This window comes from Felis catus, chromosome X, assembly GCF_018350175.1.
Source record: "Felis catus isolate Fca126 chromosome X, F.catus_Fca126_mat1.0, whole genome shotgun sequence".
Lineage (NCBI taxonomy): Eukaryota > Metazoa > Chordata > Mammalia > Carnivora > Felidae > Felis > Felis catus.
The window spans coordinates 16,193,987-16,218,956 of record NC_058386.1 but is presented as its reverse complement, the minus strand read 5'-3'; the positions used below and the strand labels follow the sequence as shown (position 1 = coordinate 16,218,956).

The 24,970-nt window shown below is 42.7% G+C and overlaps 1 protein-coding gene across 14 annotated transcripts in view; it reads left to right on the top strand.

Annotated features, from left to right (window-relative positions):
* The window catches only part of MAP7D2 (MAP7 domain containing 2), a 106,380-nt gene that overhangs the window by 64,489 nt on the left and 16,921 nt on the right, over positions 1-24,970 (top strand). For 10 of the 14 annotated variants that reach the window (XM_045050698.1, XM_011291628.3, XM_019823641.3 and 7 more), the window contains 5 exons: positions 1,545-1,667; positions 7,021-7,175; positions 10,397-10,524; positions 19,524-19,792; positions 20,393-20,525. In XM_045050698.1, the coding sequence (XP_044906633.1) occupies positions 1,545-1,667; positions 7,021-7,175; positions 10,397-10,524; positions 19,524-19,792; positions 20,393-20,525 (808 nt within the window). The remainder of the gene's footprint in view (positions 1-1,544; positions 1,668-7,020; positions 7,176-10,396; positions 10,525-19,523; positions 19,793-20,392; positions 20,526-24,970) is intronic. The other 4 variants (XM_019823651.2, XM_019823650.2, XM_019823648.2 and 1 more) reach the window with 2 other exon arrangements.

The following is a 24,970-nucleotide window of genomic DNA, read 5'->3' as shown; positions in this document are numbered from 1 at the left end:
TGAGGTGGAAGATGGCATGTGTAGGACGTGTGCCGGTTCCAGAAACTGAATAGATTTAAAACTGCTCGTGTTCTAATTGAGGCTCAGATAAGTCACTAAAAGTAGGAACTTACACCTTCCAGAGTATATAGGTTAGGGAAGAGAATGATGCTCTCCATGCATTAAATGTGTATTTTATTTATTTATTTATTTATTTAAAAAAATTTTTTTTAATGTTTGTTTATTTTTGAGAGAGAGAGCGTGCATGGGGGAGGGGCAGAGAGAGGGAGACACAGAATCTGAAGCAGGCCCCAGGCTCTGAGCTGTCAGCACAGAGCCCCATGTGGGGCTAAAACTCATGGACCGCGAGATCATGACCTGAGCCAAAGTTGGTCACTTAACCGACTGAGCCACCCAGGCGCCCCTAAACACATATTTTAAAGCATTATTGGAGAAGAGTCAGGTGCCAGTGAAGTATTTAACAGGTCAGGCATTACCAAAGGGCAAGCAGGAAAGGGGTTTTGACTTTGAATAGGCCAGTGTGCCTTTCTGGTTGTTTTTCACTGGCATTGATCTTGCACCTCCAGCACAGAGGCTGTCAGGTCAGAAACCCCATAAGTGTCAGTGTTGCTGATCTCTGATGCAGTTCATGGGTGAACTGAATGCTGGAAACCTTGAATTAACTGCGAGGTGAATGAGAAAACATCTACTTGCTCTTAACTCTGTATAGCTGTTCCATAGTGAGTGTATTCCATATGTTTTCATTAATTCACAGGGTTACGTATTGGTGTTAAATTCATATTTGCAATGATTACTATGTAAAGATATCAGTATGTTAGTACATATTCTTGGCAACTGAATTATCTGCTTGTGGATTAGAAATTGAAAAATTTCAATTTCCAAACCATTTACTGGATAATGGGTACCCCAAAATTCAAAGTAATGGAAAAGTTAATTCATTACCATATAATATATTCCAAAGCCATCCAGGGTGACATTTTGGTTACTGAATTTTAAATTATGACTACTACTACTTCCATTTAAGCTGATAATAAGTTGGCTATTTTTATTTTTGTAGTTCTTATTTATTTTTTGCCCTTATTTACATGGAAAAAGTATGAACAGATGCATATTTATACATTAACAAAATCGGTGTGTAATGAAATGTTTTTTAACAGAGAACCTAAAGTGTTTCGTAGGAGTAATCTTTTTTTCAATGTTAGATCTACTAGGTGAGTAAATGGTTTCTTGAGTCCATATTACATCTTGGGAGATGGGCTAATTCTCTTCACATGATACAGGTAATATTGTAATACTGTAATAGCATACTGAATGAATTCTGGCACCCTAAAAGAATTACCACACTCTCCCAAACTCCAAATGACACGTCATTTGTTTTATTTTAGTATAATGAACTCCGAAGCCATCCTTTGCTAGAATATTTTTATTTTCCACATTCATTCTGCCACCCAAAAGTTAATTTGCATCATTCTCTGTGTTGTTTTAAACATTTTATTTTGTTTTAATTTTGCTTTTTAAAATTTTCATTTGATTCCATCCCTCAGCTCATCGCACACACCTTAGTCCCATGGAAACCTTTCTTGTTATGCGACTGTTGACTCCCACACAGGCTTCTTTAGCCAGAAGCAGAAGTACACTCATGCTCTCTGAGCAAACCAGTGACTCAGGTAAAAGAGGCCAAGCTGGTGACACTGAGAAAAGTGCCCAAAGTGATGTTGGTTGATCTATGAACTATTCCTGAATTTTTGTATTTTGTTTCCCATTTGCTTACTTTGTGAAATGTCTTCAGTGGTTAATCACATTTTCTACCCACCAGTGTTTTGCTGTTGCTATGGTTGTTTTTCTTTTAAGTGTCACAGAGGTAAGTAAATTATTTTATGATTGAGGGCATGTGGATTAGGGGGAAAAAATCTATTTCATGAGCTATGGAGGTGAGTACACTTTTTTAAAGAGTGATTTGGCAACGTAGCCTATAAACCACAATGTCTGGAATACCATAACCAGATTTACCACTTACTAGCTCTTTCCACTTTGGGTAAATTCATTAACCTCTCTAAGGCTCAATTTCCTTATCTATAAAATTGAATTACTTTAAACTGTCATGAGAATTAAATGAGATAGGACAATGTTTACAGTAGTAAGAGATCAAATGTCTAGAGCCTTGCTACTCAAAGGGTGGCCCATGGACCATCAACATGAGTATCACCTGGGAGCTTGTAAGGAAGACAGATACACTGAAGTCTGAGAAATTCCAGGCCACCCTATGAAAACCTTTTCTTGACCAAATCGGATCAAATTGTCATAGCAAGATTAATGAGGGCTGGCATTCTCTGTTTGCAGATTAGCAACATTGTGTCCACATTAGGGCAGGTGTGGTCTTAGTTCCCAAGATAGTGTATTCAGTTAGATGACATAGACATGACATATAATCCTTTATCTACTTCTGATTTCTAGAAGCAACCTACTAGTTTCTGAGTAATTGTGCTATTTCTCCAAAGAAGATAAAGAAATGGCCAATAAGCATATGATAAGATGCTCAACATCATTAGACATTATGGAAATTTATGTCAAAACCACAATGAGATACCACTTCACACTTACTAGGATGGCTAAAATTCAAAGAAAAAAGGAAAAATAGTAAGTGTTGACAAAGATATGGAGAAACTGTAACCTTCATAAATTGCTGGTGGGAATGTAAAATGATGTAATTGTTTTGGAAAACAGTCTGGCAAGTTCCTCAAAAAGTTAAACATAGAGTTACCATGTGACCTAGCAACTGGACTCTTAGGTACAGGCCCAAGAAAATTGAAAACACACAAAAACTTGTACCTGAGTAGTTCTCAGCAGCATTATTCATATTAGCCACAAAGTGGAAACGACCCAAATGTCCAAAAGATGAATGGGTAAACAAAATGTGGTATATCCATAAAATGGAATATTACTCAGCTATAAAAAGAAACGAAGTACTGATACATGCTATGTGATGAACCTTGAAAACATTATGCTCAGTGAAAGAAGCCAGACACAAATGCTACAAATTCTGTGATTCCATTTATATGAATTGTCCAGAATAAGCAAATCCAGAAAGACACTAAATTAGTGGTTGCTAGGGACTGAGGGAATGGGGAAGGGGAATGAATGCTTAATGGGTACAGGGTTTGTTTTGGGGGTAATGTTCTGGAATTTAACTGTAGTTATAATTGCACAACTTGTGAATATACTAAATACCACTAAATTGTGAACTTTTTAAAGGATAATTTTGTGGTACATGAATTATCTCTTAAATGGAAAAAATGCCTGAGAAGTAGGAAGGTCTCCCTTTTGAGAACAAGGAATGTTTCAGGAAGTCCTCAAGACCACTTGAAGGGTCAGTGATTCTCTAGGAGTACTCCCAACTTTGATTTATAACAGTGCAAGGCTACAGAACAAAATCAGCAAAAGGAAAAGGCCATAGGATGAAGTCTGGGAAAGACCAGGAACAAGCTTCCAGAGTCCTCTTCCACTGGAGCCACATAGGGCACATTCCCTCCGCAATGAGTTGTGACATGTATGAAGTGTTACCTACAAGGAAGCTCATTAGAGACTCACTGCCCAGAGTTTTTATTGGAGGATGGTCACGTAGCTACCCCCTGCCTGGTACATACCCAAATTCCAGACTGTCAGAAGGAAAGCAAGTGTCCAGGATAAATCATGCTATTTGTACAAACAGCTTTGGCACAGTGAGCTAGTTACTCTTACCAGTTAATGGTGGGAACCCTCCCGAAATCCAGATTCCCTGATGCCCGGGCCAACCTTGTAAGCCAGCCTTTCCAAGGACAGCAGTCAGACCTGCTATGTATTTCTTTTCTGCACAGTCTATCCCCTTGGTCCTTGTTGAAGGCACCATTACAGCAGAATTGTCATCAGCAGGATTCTATACAGCAGGCTGAGGCCAATCTATGGTATTGACCTCACTTACGCCCTTTAGAGGTTCTGAACTTAGCCAGTTAAAACACAGACCATTAGCCATAAAGGTCTGTCTTACAAAGCCAGGTAACTTCCTCCGTAAGTTTCTCTATGAACCTTTTTTCTTTTTTTTAACCTGGCCCAAGGCATCAGTTCAGGTCCAGCCCAGCCCAGCCAGGCGAAGCTGTCCCAGAGTCTTTCAGGGCTGAGGCAGTATCACAGTAGTCAGAATTTAAGAAATATAATCCCTGAGGGCACACATGTCCCCTGGAGACAGTTTACAGAGTTGGGGAGCCCCCAGCAGGACATACATTGGTTGGCCACCACAGGGCAACCTGTCCCCTTTGTGTCTTTCCCACCAAGGGTCTTCCCGCCCCAGGGTTCTTAATCTGGCCCAAGGAATTCAGTTGGGTCCTTGTTTTCAGAGGGACTGCCTGAGGTGGCCAGTTCTTTTTACTTTTTCAATTTTTTTTTTCATTTTTATTTATTTTTGAGGAGTTGGGGGAGAGAGAGAGAGAGACAGAGCATGAGCTGGGGAGGGGCAGAGAGAGAGGGAGACACAGAATCTGAAGCAGGCTCCAGGCTCTGAGCTGTCAGTGCAGAGCATGACACAGGGCCTGAACTCATGGAGTGTGAGATCGTGACCTGAGCTGAAGTCAGATGCTTAACCGACTGAGCTACCCAGGCGCCCCAGTGAGGTGGCCAGTTCTAAACAGTTCTGTCAACAACACAAGTTCGTTGCCTGCTGAGTGCGGACAGCATGTGGAGGTGTTCTTTAGGGACTTTGCAGGAACTGGCTCACCCTGTGGTTCACAGTCCCACTGTCACGTGCAACTTGGGCTCAGCAGTCCACTTGCAATGTGAAGCACTCACAGCAGCTGGCACAGGCAGCATGATTTTTCCTCCAGAAGAAGGGAGAGTTCTCAGGAACAGTTCTGGAAAATAGAAATCACAAATGTCCTTCCCCTCCCTGGCACCATTCCAGGTGCTAGGTTTTGTTGTTGTTGTTGTTGTTTTTATTGTTACCAGCGTGCCCCATTCAGTAATTGAAACTTTACATTTTCTCAGTCATCGTCTATTTTTAAACTGACCTTTCATAAGGAAAGGTTGAATGTCAGAAGGACAAGAGCATTTTTACAAAAAATTTTAACTTAACCAGAAAGACACTCATGTTCAGGAACAAAATCCTGAATTTTCAAAAAAAAATTTCAAGATAGGTTTGCATCAACTGCCATCTCTGTAATCTTATTAATTTATGCAATGAATAGCCTAGAAAAAAGCAATCCCTCCTTGGGAACAGGTGCATTTAACAAATTGCCTTCCTCAAGTGTGCTTAGCAGGAGAAAGGGAAGGGAGGGAAGTAGAGTCAGATTCCCAGTCCATTGTTACAAACTTTCATCCCAGAAAGTCAAATACCAAAAATCTTGTCAGCAGGTGTTGATTCTAATCATCAGGGCTGGGTGAAGGGGTCATACTCCCTGTGAGTACTCTGTCCCAGCTCACAGCTGTGGCAGGAATCACAAGTTAGGAATATAATTAGGCTCTGCATCAGAAATTAAGAGCTGACCAGCAGTCTCATGTCAGATGGTCCCATCAGAAAACAAGCTCTTTCCCGTGAGCATTTGTCTATGATGCAGATGGTGCAGCCAGTGTCCGTGATACTTTCACAGGTTAGGCCCTATGGAGGGGTGTTCTGTATCTGTAATAGTCCCGGCTTGATTTTTAAAACTCCATATGTATCTCTCTGTCTGGAGATTGCTCTCTTGTCATGTCTCCCTTTTTCCAGAGGCTCCATTATACAAAAGTCATCACAAAAATAATCAGGTAGGAAGGTTTGTTCTGGTTCCAGTACTTAGAGTTTTAATTTCCAGCCAAACCACCGACGGCAAAGAACAAGGAGGTTGTGCCTCACTTCCGCTTGAGAGAGAAAACAAAAACCAAAGGCATCACCTGGGTTGTATTTTTCCCCTTACTTCCCCTTACTTTAGCCAGTGTGGCGAAAAGCAGCCAGGGGATCCAGCAAGCCAGCTCTTGGAGTTGGATGGGTTATCTTCAAATAGCATAGGTATTTCACCTCTTGCAACACACAACAGCTTGGCTTCTGTGTGATATGGTAGCTGACTCCATAGCCACCAGGCATCAGAAGGTCACCATCCTCCATCCCTTCAGCCTTTGTTTTTCAAACACCACTTTTACCATATGTCAATGAATCAGGGTCAAGCTCACAGTTCCTGCTTCTCGCATCAATTGTATCAGCGTCTCCAAGACCAGCCCCAGGTTTTGTGATTGCTAGGACTCAGCATATGGTGGCACTCACAGCCGTGATGTGTTATAATGGAAGGCTGCACAGCACATCAGCAGAAGGAACTTTCACACAGGCAAAGTCCAGAGGACACCAGGTGCAAGTTTCCAAGAGTCCTCTCCCAGTGGAGTCACACGGGACAATGCTTAATTCCCCCAGTGACGAGCTGTGATAACACATGTGAAATGTTGCCGACCAGGAAAGCTCGTTAGAGACTCGGTGCCCAGGGTTTTCATTGAGGGCTGGTCACATAGGCACCCTCTGTCAATTATATACCCGAATTCCACAATAAGTCATGTTGTTTATACAAATAGCAGAGGCACAGTGAGCTACTGGTCAGTTAGAGGGTAAGGGCCCTTCTGAAATCTAAGTTCCCAGGTGTTGATCAGGGGCCAATCTTGTAAGTAGGCCTCTTCAAAGACAGTAGTCAGGCCTGCTGTGTTAACTCTTGAACTGCACAAGGAAATTGATGTTTAGAGAGGTTAAATAACCTGCCCAAAGTGATCTAGCTGTTTGGTGACAATGCTAGTTCTGTCTGGTTCCAAAGCCCAGACTTTGAACTCATGAAATTAACTGGGCTCTTGAGCATTGAGTATGGGAGTCTTTCAAGATAGCGTCTATTCTGCATATATACTAGAAAAAGTTTGGTGATATTTGGAGAACGTGCATTGCCCATGTCACATTTTAACAGAAATGTGTTCTTCCCAATTCCCTGCTCCCCCTACTTTTTCCATCTGTGCTCCCTGTCTCTTTGTGATATTTTAACTCTCTAGTATCCCATGCCTATCCTCGTGTAGCTCCTGCTGGCCCTCTTAAATCTTCTTACAAGTCTTCTCCCACTCGGAGTGCTGAGAGGAAGAAGACTACATCTACATCTGGCACAGGAGATTCTGGGAAAGGAGCCCCTGCAGGAGCGGAGGCCTCTCCGGTAGGTTGAAACCCACTCACTCACCTCAGGACTGGTTTATCTAACAGTGTGATTATTCCCTGTGCTTAACCTGGGGTCTCTGTTTCCATCAATCTCCAGAGACTGCTCAAGTGGTGAATTTGGTTTAAAATTTCATCCATCCTTGGAAAACCATTTAACTTTTTGCATCTTCCTAAATCTTAGTGCCTTGGAACAACTTCCTAAAGACCTTGTCCTTATTATAGCCTGCCCTCCGGAGGACAGGAGTCAAAAAGAATGCTCTGAGTGTCCTCTCTCTGCTTTTAAGAATGTCTGATTCTGGGCCAGTCTTGCCTCTGCAGGCGACTAGAACTAAGGTTCTAGGTCAGCCTTCAATCCATAACAGTGGCCTTCAAACATTTTTGACATAATACTCATACCATCAGTAAAAGTTGAACAGGTACTCCCAATTATGTATATTTATTTAGAAATTATACATACCATACTACTTTTTTTAGTTATCAGTTGTGCATAACAAATCACCCCAAATCTTAGCTGCTTAAAACAAATGTTTATTACTGCACTGGTTCTTTGGGTCAAAAATTGAGGATGGCTTAGCTGGGTAATTCTGGTTCAGGGTCTCTCATGAGGGTGTGGTCAGGATGATGGCCAGAGCTGTAGTCATCTGAAAGCTTGGCTGGGGCTCTTACAGAATGGCTCATTCACATGGCTGCTGGTTTCAGTTCCCTATTGTGTGTACCTCTTCATAGAGCTGCTTGAGTGTCCAAATGACATGGCAGCTGCCTTCCTCTAGAGCAGGAAATCTGAGACAGAGACCGAGCGCATGCTGTCTGTGTGTGTGTGTGTGTGTGTGTGTGTGTGTGTGTGTTCACGCACAAGGGAAAAGCTGTAGCACCTTTTATGCACTAATCTCACCTGTTACATACCATTGTTTTGCCATATGCTGTTCATTAAAAACAGGTCACTGAGACCAACCCACACTCACTCAAGGAGCATCAAACGACATGTGGACTTGTCTTAAAAATACCACATTACTGTACTATTGGGCATTTTTTATAATACTACATGTATTTTTAAGATTTTTTAAAGATTATTTATTTTGAGAGAGAAAGAGATAATGAGTGGGGGACAGACAGAGAGAAAGGGTGAGAGAGAGAATCCCAAGCAGGCTCCGCTCTCCAAGCTGAGCTCAGTGTGGGGCTCATTCTCAGCAACTGTGAGCTCCTGACCTGAGCCGACATCAAGAGTTGGATGCTCAACCAAATGAGCCACCCTGGCGCCCCACCATTTGTATTTTTAAAATCCACTGTGACCCTGAGATTCTTACATGAGAAGTAAGTGTGTTAGACCATTGGGTTTTACTAAAAAGTCAATTACTGTGGAAGGGGGTTAACGTGTGTGGGAGCGGGAGGGCCAAATGAGGATTTGTTGTGGAGAAGTGCAATGGGGAGAGAAGGGAACCACCCTTGTGGAGCCCCCGCTACATGCCAGGCATGGAGGCTGTGCCAACTGCCTCTTGCTGACCAGAGACCATGGAGAAGACATAGAGGGACAAGTCTATGGGGTTGCAGTCACCAGGTACACTGTTAAGAGTCCACAGCTCATTGTCCTGGGTGTTAAAAACCACATTTATTTCCACCTGTAGTTTTTTTGAGTGATTATATATTTTTGTACTCTTCCCAGTTTTTTTTCTTTTAAAAATGTTTTAAATTCCAGTCCAGACATATAGTGTTATATTAGTTTAACGTGTGTAATATAATGACTCTACAGTTCTCTACCTTACTCAGTGCTCATCACAGTAAGTATACACTTACTCCCCTTCACCTCTTTGGCCTGTCTCCTCCCCTCTCCAGCAACCACTAGTTTGTTCTCTGTATTTGAGAGTCTGTTTTTTGGTTTATCTCTTTTTTTCTGTCTTCATTTGTTTTCTTTCTTAAATTCCACGTATGAGTATTTGTCTTTCTCTGACTGACTTATTTCACTTAGCAAAATACCCTCTAGATCAGTCCATGTTGTTGCATATGGCAAGATTTCATTCTCTTTTATAGCTAATACTCCATTATATATATATGCCACATACTCTTTTTTTTTTTTTTGGACATTTATGCCACATACTCCATTCATCTATCTGTGGGCATTTGGGCTGCTTCTGTAATTTGGCTGTTGTAAAACTGCAATAAACCTAGGGATGCATATATCTTTTTTTTTAAGTTTATTTATTTTGAGACAGGATGAGTGTTTGCGAGCAGGGGAAGGGTAGGGAGGGAGCGAGAGAGAGAGAGAGAGAGAGAGAGAGAGAGAGTGACAGAGAGAGAGAGAGAGCAGGAGAAAGAGAGAAAGAGAATCTCAAGCAGGCTCTGCACTGACAGCACGGACCCCAACGTAGGGCTCAAGCTCACAAACTGCAAGATATGACCTGAGCCAAATTTGGACACTTAAATGACTGAGCCACCCAGGCACCCCTGGTACATATATATATTTTTTGAGTTAGTGTTTTCGTATTCTTTAGGTAAATACTCATTAGAGGAATTACTGGATTTTTGATTTTTTGAGGAACCTCCATACTGTTTTCCATAGTGGCTGCACCAGTTTGTATTCCTGCCGACAGCACATGAGGATTCCTTTTTCTCCACATCCTTGTGAACACCTGTTGTTTCTTTTGTTTTTGATTTTAGCCATTCTGATGGGTATGAGGTGATAGCTCATGACGGTTTTGATTTGCATTTTCCTGATGATGAGTGATCGAGTTTCTTTTTTTTTTTTTTTGGTTTATTTCTTTATTTTGAGGTGGGGGAGGGGCAGAGAGAGAGAGAAAGAGAATCTTAAGCTGTCAGTGCAGAGCCTGACTTAGGGCTCTATCCCACGAACTGTGAGATCATGACCTGAGCCGAGCTGAAGACTCGGATGCTTAGCTGACTGAGCCATGCAGCCTCCCCGAGTAATCCAGTTTCTGTATGTCCAGAATCATTGCATGGTTATGTTGTCAGCTTTTTGCAAGAGAACAAAGAATAGAAAGTCTTTGCATTTTGGGGCGGAAGTGTTTTTTTTTTTTTATTGGATGACCTCACTATGATGATCTCATGGTGCTTCCCTGCAGATATGCCCATTGTGGGAAGCACTGTAGCTTCATATAGATCTTTCTGAAAGAAAGCTATGTATCACTTTTATCTGACGTGTTTATAGAAATTGTAGAAGTATTGCCAGTTATAGGCCATGGCTGACCTATTCTGTGTGCCCTTCAGACAGAGAAGATGAAGAGAGGCCCTCGAACAACAGCTTCCGTTCCCAGCGTGGGCCTCGGGTCTCCTCTGAGAAGATGTGAGTTTCCAGGAAGCATTTCTAAGCGGTCATCCTCTCCAGTGACATCCAAGTAAGCATCTTTCTGCTTTGCCACAGTCAGACCATTAAGGCAGTTTGGTGGGGCTCTGTACGGTGCAGCATGTGCTTCCTGCTGCCATGTGAGTCGTGGCCAGTCCAAGAGGCAAGCAGGAGGAATGCTGGACCTTGAGTTATATCATTTACTGTCTGTGTATCTTTGGGATAAGTGATGGGCTCTTCAGGGGTTTGTTGCCTGCTAAGTATGAGATTCTGATTTACTGAGATGAATCATTCAGAATTTTCTCCTTTGGTCCATCAGTTCCATTCTGCTTTTCTGACACTCTCTTACACCTGCATCTAGAGTGATTACATTGTGCTTGGGTGCTCAACTTCATGTGTTTGTGCACTCACTCTCTCCTTCCCTCATCTGTGTCTTCAACAGAGAGGCAATAATAACTTGTCAGCCACCATCAGCAGTATGTTGTTTGTTGTTTTTTTTTTTATTTTTTCAATGTTTATTTATTTTTGGGACAGAGAGAGACACAGCATGAACGGGGGAGGGGCAGAGAGAGAGGGAGACACAGAATCGGAAACAGGCTCCAGGCTCTGAGCCATCAGCCCAGAGCCTGATGCGGGGCTCGAACTCACGGACCGCAAGATCGTGACCTGGCTGAAGTCGGACGCTTAACCGACTGTGCCACCCAGGCGCCCCTGTTGTTTTTTTTTTTTTAAATGAAGCCATTATGTATTTTTTTTTGTTAAGAATTAGATGAACTCACCAATGAAACTGTGTAACTGAAAAACAAATTCACACTGTAACCACTCTCTTAAGTCATTAAAATACTTTTCTTACAGTAACCAACAAGAATGACTCAGGAAATAACTCAGTCCAGTAGAATGGAAACATCTTCAGTTGTCCTTACTGAGAAATAAAGAGAACTATGATTTTAATTTTAATTTGGGAAAATGGGAAACTCTTTATATAGAGAGAATCATGTGACACTTGTTTAGTACATCAATTTTTTTCAAAGAACATAGGATAAAACAAATTTAATGAATGGGAATTTGTTTAAAATATTTCAGAGTGACATCAGTTCATATTTCTAATTTGTTGCTTTCTAACAGAGACTTTTTCTCTATTATTATTATTTTGTTCAGAGAACACTATGGTTTTTATAGACTGTTACTGATATATCTTTCTTCTATAATTAAAATCCTTACATAAGGTATTGCTGAGTTAATAGTATCAAGTTTTTGTTTTAAGTCCATTGCATTCTTTCTGTGCTCATATTGCCTGTTTTTGGTTGTGATATTACTCTCTTGCAAACCCCATTCACGTGTCACTACTCTGGTGTTAGTGTGGGACATTAACAGAGAGAAAAGCCTGTTCATATGGGGGTTTTCCAGATTACACCCCTGTCTTTCCTGGATATTGAATCATGGTCCCTGCATGGAGAGTAGCTGGCAAGTTTCATCATCATCATCATTGTAAATTTTACTAAAGTAAACTAAGGGGATTGTTGCCCTCTGTAGAGATGAGAATTCAGTTTTTGGAAGCAAGTTACCAGTGGGCTCTGTGCTCTCTTTGATGTTGAAAATCTTGATTGTGTGTTTCAGGAACTATTTTATGTTTTTTAATTGAGATATAATTGATAGATAACGTTATATTTGTTTCAGGTGGACGAAATAATGATTTGATACATGTATACATTATGAAGTGATGACCATAAGTCTAGTTATCATCCATCACCATACATAGATATAAATGTTTTTTCTTTTTTTTTGCGAGGGCTTTTAAGATTTATTCTCTTAGCAACTCTCAAATATGCACTATTTGAATATACAGTATTAACTGTAGTCATCCTCCTGTACATTGCGTTCCCATGGCTTAGTGATTTTATAACTGGTAGTTAGTGCCTTTTGACCCCCTTCACCCATTTCATCCACTCCCCCACCCTCCTCTCCCCTCTGGCAACCACCAGTCTGTTTTCTGGATCTGTGAGCTTGGTTTTGTTTGGTTTGGTTATTTTTTAGATTCCACATGCAAGTGAGATAGTACAGTGTTTGTCTGATTTATTTCACTTAGCATAATAACCTCAAGGTCTATCCATGTTGTTGCAAGTGGAAAGATTCCATTTTTTTAATGGCTGAATAGTATTCTGTTATATATATGTGTGTGTGTGTATGGAACTATTTTATATTTTAAAGGACATATCATCTGAATTTTATGAAAAGCTCACTTTGACCAAAGAGACTTAAAATCCCAGACTTTTTTTTTAATGCAGTTCAATTTAAAGAAATGTTAAAAACTTCCCCTCTATGTAGAACAGCAATGGGTACCTAGTCGGTGCTTTATAAATATTTGTGGAATGAATGAATGCAAGTCCCTGTGCCATATGTTTTGGAGAACCTCCAAATAAGTGAGAAAAGTCTCCACTAGAACAGGCTGCAAGTGAGGTGGGGGAGAGTTGGGGATGCAGGTGAGGACACTTGCAGGCCTAGTCCGGAGAGAGACTTGTCCAACTTAAACTGCTCATCCCTCAGAACTCAGCTCGGCTGTCATCCTTTCCAGAACCAGCCAAAGCTGAATTTACCCCTTTCTCCATGCTCACAGAGCCTCATGTACATACCCCTATTATTCCTTCCTTCCTTCCTTCATCATATGCCTACAGAGTGTGTCCTCTCTGTCCAGTGTTCTCAGCCCTTGTGAAGCTTACCTAACAGTGAAAGGCAAATACATCAGGTGGTGAGAAGTTCCACGAAGAAAAATAAAACCAGGTCAGATGATAGAGTGGTAGAGGGGAGTAGTAGCTGGCTGGATATGGTGGCCAGGGAAGACTTCTCTGAGAAGGTGACATTTGAACAGAGCCCTGCATGAAGTAAGGGAGCAGGCCTTCTTGCACTGTATCATCTCCTGCTAGACTGCCACGAGGGTGAGGTCCAATGGGATTTATTGTTGCATTGTAGGTGCTCAGGATGTGTCCGTATGATGGAAGCTAGAAGGGCACTAGAGTCTGGAGGGTGAGAGCAGATTGGCTGGTGGGTATGGGTGTTGCTAGGACTGTTCTTGCCCAAGGACTCAGGCCCTTTGCCTCCCCTTTTCTTCTGAGCCAACCATGAGTTTTTTTCTCTCACTGATCATTCCCTTAAACGTTCTCCTCTCTGGGCTATGTATTTCATCTGGGGAATTTTTAAAGGATGAGGGATACCTGCTTCTACACTGTACTGCAGCATATTCCTGCTGCTTCAGCAAAGAAGAAGTAATAGAATGACCTTGTTTTCCAGAGCCCTGTACATGTCATCTCTAGTGCAAGCAGGAAAAATAGTAAACTCTAACACAGCTGGACTTCTTGTGTACTGTCAAAACTACCTGAATCATTAGCTCCTTAAGAAGTTCCCTGGGGTGGGAATGCAAGCTGGTGCAGCCACTCCGGAAAACAGTATGGAGGTTCCTCAAAAAACTAAAAAAAGAACTACCCTACGACCCAGCAATTGCACTACTAGGTATTTATCCAAGGGATACAGGAATGCTGTCTTAAAGGGGCACATGCACCACAATGTTTATCGCAGCACTTTCAACAATAGCCAAATTATAGAAAAAGCCTAAATGTCCATCGATGGATGAATGGATAAAGAAGATGTGGTATATACATATACATATATATACACACACACACACACACACACACACACACACACACACACACACATATATAATGGAGTATTTCTCAGCAATCAAAAAGAATGAAATCTTGCCATTTGCAACTACATGGATGGAACTGGAGGATATTATGCTAAGTGAAATTAGAGAAAGACAAAAATCATATGACTTCACTCATATGAGACTTTAAGAGACAAAACAGATGAACATAAGGGAAGGGAAACAAAAATAATACAAAAACAGGGAGGGGGACACAACAGAAGAGACTCATAAATATGTCTCCATAGCAAACTGAGGGTTGCTAGAGGGGTTATGGGAGGGGGGATGGGATAAATGGGTAAGGGGCACTAAGGAATCTACTCCTGAAATCATTGTTGCACTATATGCTAACTAACTTGGATGTCAATTTAAAAAAATAAGAAATAAAACAAGTTAATTTAAAAAAAAAAAAAGGAAGTTCCCTGGGGACAGGAGTTTGCTCCAGTACCTCTAAATCAGAATTACCAAGTTGAGAGGTCTAAGGAGAAGCAAAAATTTCTTGGTTTTTAAGACACTCAAAGAGATAATTTCTCCCCAGGTGAAAATTAATGGCTGAACCACACTGGGTATGGACTAGGTCTGAGAAATGTGGGAAGTCAGGTAGACTGTAAATAAGTTCTTGAAAATCCAGCCAGACTCCACAACAGTGGAAAAGAATGGATCCTAGTTGCCCACAACCAATGGATAGATCTCAGGAACATAGTGTTGAGCAGCAAAAGGAATTGTAGAAGAATGTCAGCAGTATGACATTTATATTGAGGTCCCACATGTGCAAAACTAGCCAGCTTGTTTTCATGAATATAAATGTGCTAAAATGATTTTTAGAAAAAGAAAATGGCAGATATAAAATGCAAAGTAATGATGGCCTCTGAGTGGGGTGTGAGGGAGGAGGTCAAGAAAGGGCACACGGGAAATTCTAGCATATTTATAGTGTCTTTCTTTGGAACTAGTTGTTAGGTGTATGGGTATTTGTTATCTCATTCTTCATACCTTCAGATTTTATATTTTTTGTACGCTCGATATTGAAAAAGAATGCTTGATTCTTAAAATGATGTCACACACAAAATAAATTCCACTCAGAGTGGCATTTTCAACCTTCCTTCTCTCTGTGCAGACCAAGTGTGTCTGATCTTTAAAAAATACTGGAAGCAATGTGGCTTTGAATGGTGGTTTAGTTAGTTCCTTTGAACCCCCAACCAGAAACTCAGACAGGTCATGTGATAAATGCCTCTGACAGGACATTGTTCTACTCCAGGATCTCAGATAAATTAAGCCACTGTTCCATGGCTGTGCATATTAATGGCATTGCTCTTTTAAGCGCTCAAGTTTATTTCCATTGTTTGCATTGTTGGGTACTTGTATGGGTTTTAGAAAACTAGCTTCAGCAACACTCTCAAAGATGTGGATGGAGCATAGCTTCCTTCTTGTAACCTAGAGAGAGGAAATCAAGTGTGGCCAAGTGCGTTCACCCAGCCCGTTCCTGCCTCTGAGTGTTGGCACCGCCCGTACTCACAAATTCTTCAGTGTGAAATGTTCTCTAATGGTTTCAGGTTGTTAGAAATATGTTCTGAGTCACCTTGGTCATTACACTGGGGAATGTTTCAGTTATCTATTGCTGATGTAGCAACCCAACCCCCCAAATTTAGTAGCATAAAACAACCATTTGTTATTAATTCTCATAGCTCTGTGACTTTGGCTTACCAGAGGGTCTCTCTTGGGGTCTTTTGTGTGTTTTTTCTGTAGGTTGGCTTGGGTTCACCTGGTGGTTTTCACCTGTGGTCTTCCATCATAGATTCATTGTCACCTGGGGCTGCAGTTACCTAGGGCTTGACTGAGCTGGAGGTCTGAGATAGCCCATTCACCTGACTGGCAGTTGATGCTGGCTATTGGCTGGAGCTCAGTGGGGGCTGACAACCCGAAAAGAGTGCCTGCACATAGCCTCTCCGTATGACTTAGGCATCTCACAGCATGCAGTTGAGTTCCAAGAGGGAGGGAGTGTTCCCAAGAGTGAGTGTCTCCCAAGGACAGGAAGTGAAAGCTGTCAGGCCATTTAAGTACTGGGCCCTGAATTGGCACAGCATTCCTTCTCTGCTCTGTTTTATTGGTCACAGCAGTCAGGCCAACCTAGAATCAGTGGGATGGGGGAAGAAACTCCAAAGATCATGTTGAGTCGGGAGAGATATTTTTGTGACCGTCTCGAGAAAATACAGTCTGCCAAAGATAATCACTTTGAGATCTCATGCCTGAGATCAATTTTGTATCAGGAACCTAGGTTAACTTCACTTTATCACGGATTTTGAGAAACAAAGTAGATTTTGTGTGTCCACATGTGAAAAATTAAGACCAGATTGTCAGCATGGCCCCAAATAAGTACCTCCCACTCAGAATCATGGGCTCATGGAAGATTCCTGGAGCCAGCCTATTCCTTCAATGGTTGAAGATGTTTAATCAGTCATTACTGGGCATCATTGTATACATCTGCATATATGGCGTGGTTACTCCTGCCTACAGATGAGTGTCTACTGTGGATCGGGGCTCCTGCCTTGACAGTTTACCAGTTGTTTTTGCCACCACCATTGTTCTCAAATAAGTTTTTCCATTCTTATCTGCAAATTTTCTTGAAAAGGATAATCACAAATGTTAACTTATGCTCCTTCCTCATAGCCATACTTATATATTTATCCAGTCTATAATCCTGTACTTTTTCAGTTTTACTAGAGGATAATTTGAGTTTAGATCAGTTTTTAAAAGCTTATTTATTTTTTATTTAAAAAGTGTTTTGTTTTTTTTTTTTTATTTTGAGAGAGAGAGAGCAGGAGAAGGGCAGAGAATGAGGGAGAGGGAATACCAATCAGGCTCTGTGCTGCCAGTGCAGAGCCCGGTGCAGGGCTCAAAACTTATGAACTGTAAAATCATGACCTGAACCCAAACCAAGAGTCAGATGCTCAACTGACTGAGCCACCCAGGTGCCCCACCTTTTTATTTTTAAATCCTCTCAGCCCTACAGAAGAATTGCAAGACTAGAACAGAGAATTCCTGTATGCCTTTCATCCTATTAATGTTTAGCCATATTTGCTTTATCATTCCCATCCCCCAACTCACTCACGTTCACTCTCTATAGACACACACACACAGATTTTTTCCCCCAGAACATTTGAGAGTAAGTTGAAGACATCATGACCCTTTACCCCCAGGAATGAAGAGGTTCTTTTGTGTAACCACAGTACAATTATAAAAATCAGAAAATTTAATTTTGACATGTTATTGTTACTTAATTTACAGTCTATATGCAACTTTTGCTAGTTGTCCCAGCGAGATCGCTTATAACACTTTTTCCCCAGTCCGGGATCCAACACTGGCTCCCACACTGCATTTAGTTGTTTTGTCTCCTTAGTCTCCTTTAACTTTGAACAGCTCTTCAGCCTTTCTTCTCCATGACCATGACATTTTTATTTTTATTTTTATTTTTATTTTTATTTTTATTTTTATTTTTATTTTTATTTTTTTAGTAAAATGGGTGATGGGCATTAAGGAGGGCACTTGTTGGAATGAGCACTGGGTATAATATGTAAGTGATGAATCACTGGGTTCTACTCCTGAAACCAATACTACACTGTATGTTAACTAACTTGAATTTAAATTGTAAAAAATTTCAAATCAGGTTCAAGTTGTATTAATCAGGTCAGGTGATCACAATATTGTGTGGCCTTCAGTCTGGCTTTTACTAAGAGAAGATGTTTTCCTGGGCACTCAGAGTTGGCATTTTAGCATGAGAGCGTCATTGGAAAACTGGCCTGTATCTTACCTAATCCGCATACCACTTGAGGATTTTTCAGCTGAAGGCCAAGTACAGTATTGATTTAATCATAGTTTTCCCTTACCACCAGGATCTGATCAGGTAACTCTTTAAGCCTGTGGTAATAAATGGGCCTTTAATATTATGTTGAATGGCTGTTTTTCTTGCTGTTTTCATAGATCAAAAACACTTGAATATTAGCAGTTTCATATGGTTCAATCTGCTACAGGATCAAGAATGACAATTTATAATTTATATACAGATTACTGTATGTTCTTCATAAAGGAACTCTGCAAATGCTACCTCCTTGAGCAAACATCTGGGTAAACCCAGCTTCTGAAGCTCCTTCAACAGACATAAGATAGGCTCCTGCATTTTTTAAAATGTTTTTTTAATGTTTATTTATTTTTGAGAGAGAGAGAGACCAAGAGGAGGGGAGGGGCAGAGAGAGAGGGAGACACAGAATCTGAAGCAGGCTCCAGGGTCCGAGCTGTGAGCACAGAGCCCAGTGCAGGGCTTGTACTCATGAACCACGAGATCATGACCTGAGCTGAAGTCGGACACTTAACCGACTGAGCCACCCAGGCTCCCCCATAGGCTCCTGCATTTTAACAAAGTGTTATTTCCCTGAGTGACAATAGGCTTGTCCTCAGCTTTCACATCTTTCCAATAACAGGAGAGATTCTTTTAAACCTTGGTAACCTCAAAGGAAAGACACCTTCTCTCCCCACCTTTTGTCTGAGTTTGTTCCCCAGCATTTAAAAAGGAACTGGATATCAATCATATTTCAGTAAAGGTGAATTTTTTTTTTATACACTTGATCTTAGCCAAAAGGCTGAGAAGCGATGGGTGAATTTTTTTTATAAAAAGAACCTGGGGACTTTGAAGACATTATGTTGAGTGAAATAAGCCAAACACAAAAGGATACATATACTATATGATCCCACTTCTGTGATGTATCTGGAATAGTAAGATTCCTATGGACAGAAAACAGAAGGGTGGTTACTAGAGGCTGAGGGACGCAGGCATAGGGAGTTAGTGTTTAATGGGTATGTGGTTTTGGGGATGGCTGGTGGTGATAGTTGTATCACTTTGTGAGTGTATTTAATGACACTGAGCTGTACACTTAAAAATGGCTAAGATGGTAAATTGTGTTACATGTTTTTTGCCACAATTAAAAAAAAAAAAGAGCCAGCTCATCCATTGCCATATGCTGAAGCCAGATCCAAGCCTAGTATTCAACTGAAAAGTGGTATGACAATGCCTCACATTTTATCCTTACATTGTCAGACTTAAATGAGGTCACGACATGGCATTACCAGCTGGGCTTCCTAAAATCGTGTCCCTTCCACCAGGGATACCTTGTAGATTCCATATGTTCCTGTTACAGTGTGTTGGTACTTTGAGGACTTTTGAGTGTGTGCTAAGCCTTCCATTTGTTCTTCTTGAAGGATGAAATTGTTCAGCTTTTTGGAACCAAGTATCTTATGAACAGAGGGAGGGTTCTCTGCTCAGGCCCAGTAGTCATCGTCTGGGCATGTTTTTGGTTTTCCAGGACAACTTCAAAAGCATATCCACAGTCTCCAAAGAATGTGAAGCCACCATACCCAGGGTCTCCTGTGAAGTACCGCTCTCCCACCTTTCCCAGCCAGGAAACACCCAAGAGGAAAGCAGAGAAAGAGAAGAGCAATAAAGAAAGGGAGGGTGCCCTGGCCCAGCAGGCAGCTGGCCTGCATGGGGAGGAAGCCCCAGAGAAGCACGTGGTGGACAAGCATGTCACGGAGAAGCATTTGGCCACAGGAGGCAAGACCGAGGGCAGTGGAGGTAGGTCCTTCTTGTTGATGCTGCCCGCAGCTTGGCTTTTCCAAGCTAGTTCTCTCTCTGCCCGGATCCACATGGGAGTCTCATGTTTGAGAGAAGGAGGGAGGGAAGGAGATGTTTCCCTGGGACAACTTCATGACCTCATGCTCTTTCCTCAGACTTGCACGTTGCCCTTGAGTCCTTCCCCTCGGTCTCCTATGGGTCCCCTGGAGGAGGGACTGACACTGGTCATGGCTTTGGAAGCTCATGGGGGTGTTGAGCTGCATCCAGCTAGCATCTGCACTTCCCACAGAGAAAGTCTTCCTTCAGTCCTTCAAGCTTCTGTGCTAGATGCAGTGAGTTTACCCAGAGTGGCACTGCTGTGGTGGCTCCTGTGGGTTGTGCCAGCCACCATGTCTCTCCTCCTCACCTTTCCACTACCCTCCACTGGGAGATGCATTCAGGGTCATAGCCGGCCCATTGCAACTTGTCAGTGGCTGATTGTGCTCGTCCCGGCAGCATTTCCCATGACCCATTGGGTTGGATTTTTTGTTTCCAAGTGGCAGCTTACTCATGTGAGTGCAATCACTGTTTCATTTCCCATGATCTTTTCCTCCGATGCAGCCTCAGGGAAGCCCACGGCAGGCACCACTGATGCAGGAGAGGCTGCAAAGATCCTGGCTGAAAAGAGACGACAAGCCCGGCTACAGAAAGAGCAGGAGGAGCAGGAACGGCTGGAGAAGGAAGAACAGGACAGGTATGGGGCTGTTCAGAGTTTCATTGCTATCTTCTGTAAAAGGCTGTGGGTAGAAGAGCACCTAGGTGGCTCAGTTGGTTGAGCATCTGACTCTTGATTTCACCTCAGGTCGGTGATCTCAGAGTCATGGGCTCGAGCCCTGTGTCAACGCTGAGCATGGAGCCTGCTTGGGATTCTCCCTCTCCCTCTGTCCCTCTCCCCTGCTCATGCACACACACTCTCTCAGGCTCTCTTCCTCTCTCTCAAATAAAAAAAAAAGGCTGTGGTAGAAAGAGCAACTTACCTTTGTTTCTAGAGTTTGGGTATTGACAAAAGATTAACAGAAAATAGGTCTGCGTGGCAGGTATTCAGGAGACTGCTTCTTCTACTAGATGTAATTAACATTGATGGAACTTTGCTCTTTTAAGACTACCTGGAAACTCCTGCCTAGCTCCCGGATCTAAATGTTACCAATGGCTTCCCATTCTCCTCTTGGACTCTAGAACCAGCCAGACCTCATAGAACTATCAAGGGAGTTTGGACTTAGTTCATGAAATGAGGTTCTCCTTCAAGACAGAAGGTTCCAGATGGAGAGATCTTGATTCTACTTTACAAATCATGTTTTTTTCCTTAAACTGTCCTAACTTGCATCCCCAGGTGAGAAGGAGGAGGGTTGGAGCAGAGGCCGCTAGATGCGGTGGAAGCTGACATCATTATCCACAAGCAACAAAGTACAGGGACTCCAATCCTGGAGTACGACAGAAGACATCATGGCAGTGGTTCCTAAATTTTGGGGGGGGTATCAAAACTGTACAGGGAAGGCAATGGAAACACACAGTCCTAGGCCCCATCCTGTTTCAGTAGCTCACCAAAGTGTGAGAACCACTGCATTGTTAGTACCAGGGCACTTGGTCAGAGTACAGATGGTTCTGCGTTTTCTGATCTTTGTGTTCAGAGAAAAATGCATGTTGGAAGACAAGGTAGATTTTATCATTAAATTGATAAGGAAGCTTTCAGGATAATCACAGAGTACAGTCCAGTGTGATTTAGAGAATTAACTTTACAGGAAGCAAGCCATGCTACACCACTTCAAGACTGGTACTCAATTCAGAGTGATAAATAATAGAATAGCCTTCATCCTTAAGTGACCTTGGCAAATCTTTTGTGATCTTTAAATACAGGTTTGCTGATTTTTTTTAAGGGTGGGGGCTCGGTCTTAACTTGTCGTTTCTTCAGATTCTGTACTTATGATGATTTTCCCACCTCCAGCCTTTTGGTCAACAGTGACAGATCTTTCTGTTGAGTGGTGTCTTTGGGCTGGTTTGAGTGGGCCATAAAATGTGTGAAGAGAGGTCACAGGAGGTAAAGGTGAATCTCAGGACCTCAAATGACAGGCCTTGGTGATTGCAGGTTCTGAGCAGGAAGTAACGTTTTTGTGGCTGTATGCTTAGGAAGATGAAGCTCTTTACTTACCAGCGATCATCCTCTCTCTCTCACATTTCCTGTACAGTCCAGCTCCTGAAAGAACTGATTGTACTTCCTGTCTGTATTTCCTCAACTCATGTTCAGACCTCATGCTCATCATTCCTCCTAATCGCCAGACTCCTAATCCATTTCTATGTTGACTTTGACCTTGTCAAGATTGCCCTTGCTTGTTTGGCCTCTCCTTCTCCATCTCCTCTGTCTGCCCCTTATCCCCTCACTTGTTGCCTGGGCTCCCAGCCCTCGCTCCTTGGCCAGCTTTACCTGACAAGCCCTCGCTGAGCAACGGTCCTCCCTCTTGATCAGCCATTTTCCTCGGCTCACATTTCACACAGCAGTTTCATGTTGAGCATCTGGTGTGCTAAACCAACTGTGTCCTCATCTCCCTTCTACCCTCGTTTTCCCTTTGCCTCATTTACCATCTGTTTCTGAAGCTAATTTCATCTTGTTTTGTAAACCTTCAGTACTTCCTGGTACAAGGGAGTCTCTAACACATATACAGTGGTGACCTCTGAATCTGCGCCTATGGCCCAGTGTCTTGCTAGGCCTGCACTGTCCGCTACAATAGCCTCTAGTCCCATGTGGCTACCAAGATGCAAATTCACTAAAATGAAGTAAAATTCAGTTTTTCGGGTGTACTAGCCAGATTTTAAGTGCTCAATAGCTACATGGCTAGTAGCTACCATATTGGATAACAAATCTCTAGAACATCTCCCTCATCACAGAAAGTTCTCTTGGATAGCAGTGGTCTAGAGAACATCCCAAATGCCTTATGATTTCATTTGAGTATGTCCCATGTGCATCTCAAATTCATCATTAACGTGTGCAGAGTAGACGTTACTGTTTTTTCCCATACTTCCTTTTCCTTTCATAAGCTCTGTACTCCCATTTCTCCAGGCACCAAAATCAGAAGTCTCAGCGCCAGCTCTCAACTCCTTCCTCCCCTTCCTCCTTGTTTTCAAATGTCAGGTTTTTTGACCTTGTCAGAAGGTCACTTGTCAGGTCTCTCTGGGCTGCCTCTTTGGCATTTCTCTCCTCTCCCTTTCCCTCCAGCCATTCCTCTCCTCTGAGCTCTGGCCCCTGTCTGTTTCTCATCTGGACTTTGTCTGTGACTTTTGTCAGCTGACCTCTCTGCTCAGAGCAGGAGTTTGTCCACTCTCTACACCGGGTCCCCAGTGACTGTTCTCAAATAAGTGTCATTGTCCTGCTCCCATCCTTTAATAAACCAACAATTCCCTGCCCACATAGGCCATCTAAACCCATCAGGAGGATGGTACCCACCCTTCATGGCCATGACCTGCCACCACATGTCCCTTTGCCTCCAGCAACCTGGGTACCAGCCTGCAGAGCTCCCTGACATGCCCCGATCATGTGGTGCCACACCTCTACATCTCTGCTTTTCCTTTGCTCCACGTGGACTCCTGCTTCTTCTCACCAGACACATCTTCCTTTCTCCAGACCTAGGTCAAGCCTTGCTCCCTGTCTGTAGCCTTTCTGGCCTGCACCTGGGAGAGAACTGAACTCACCTACTCTTTACCCTTCCTGAGCCCAGCCGTTCAGCTGACTAACATAGCCTTCTCTGTTCATAGGCATGCTTCCCCCTAGTATGCACCTTTAAAAGGCTGGGGTACAGTCTTTGGACCACTGGTACTGCCACTCAGTAAATGTATGAGAAAAGCAGAGAAGGAGAAAGAGGCCCAACTAAGAAGCCATTGCAGGCACGGCTTAAGAGAAGGCAAGGGCTAATGCAGTATGTTGAAGATGGACCTGGAAAAGTGAGTGTGAATTCAAGACAGGTGGTCCAGCTACAGTCTGCCGACTTGCACAAATCAACAGAAACGGGTTCATTCAAAGTCAATGCTAGCGTTTGATTCTAGGGACTTAGGAGAATGGTACACCCAATAAAAGATAAATGAAGGACAGAAGGAATTGGTTTTAGAGGACAACAACTATCCATTTGGGTTTTTTTTATTGTTTACTTACTTATTTTGAGAGAGAGAGAGAGAGAGAGCCCATGCACGCAAGAGCAAGGAAGAGAGAATCCCAAGCAGGCTCCATGCTGTTAGTACAGAGCCTGACTTGAGGTTCCATCTCACAAACCATGAGATCATGACCTGAGCTGAAATCAAGAGTCAGATGCTTAACCAGCTTAGCCACCCAGGTACCCCTATCCATTTGATTTTATATAAATCAAGTTTAAAGTACCCATGAAATATCCACATGATGGGAAATGGAGTCAATGCCTGGGGCGTAGGTAAAAATAAGAGCAATACCCTTGACCCCAAACTGATTTTCCTCTCTCTTGCCAGGATAGGAAGCTTTGCATAGCACCCTGTGGGTAGCGAGAAAGGAAAGTACCAGACAGCCTGGGACTGGAGAACAGTGGTGATGGATACAGCAGCAGTCGAGGCAGGAAGGGAGAGCTAGGGCGACACAGCCTCACACATGCAGGGCTGTGGCAAGGTCGTGCAGGAGGGACATTTAATGCTGTCTATACCTGCACAATATGCTAAGATTGAGGAAAGGCTGTTGGTCTCAAGGTTAGAAGACGAGCTGAGATTTTAGAGGGAAACCATGGAGAAGGGTGGAGACATGAGCCAGCTTGGAGGTGAGAGGGTAGAGGCTCTGAACATCTGTGGCATGTTAGGAGGCTGTGAGCGGAGGGGGGAGGGGGTGGAGGAGAGTTGTTTGGGATGCTTGAGACCTGAGTGTTTGCCGGCCATGGAAAAGCACATGTTTAAGGGTGAGCTGATGAAAGGAAGAGAGGGGGATAGTGGGAGGAACACAGGTGCTGGAGGCCGTGGGATTCATAGCACAAGTGGTGGCATTTATAGTCTTTCACATCTAAGCGGAGGAAGAAAGGGGAAATTTTCTGACCAGTAGTGCCACAGAGAAGAGAAGATAAGGAAGCCCAGATCAGGTGACCCCAATCTTGTCTGAAAGCGGTTGGTGATGCCATCAACTAAAGAGGATGTTGAAGACTG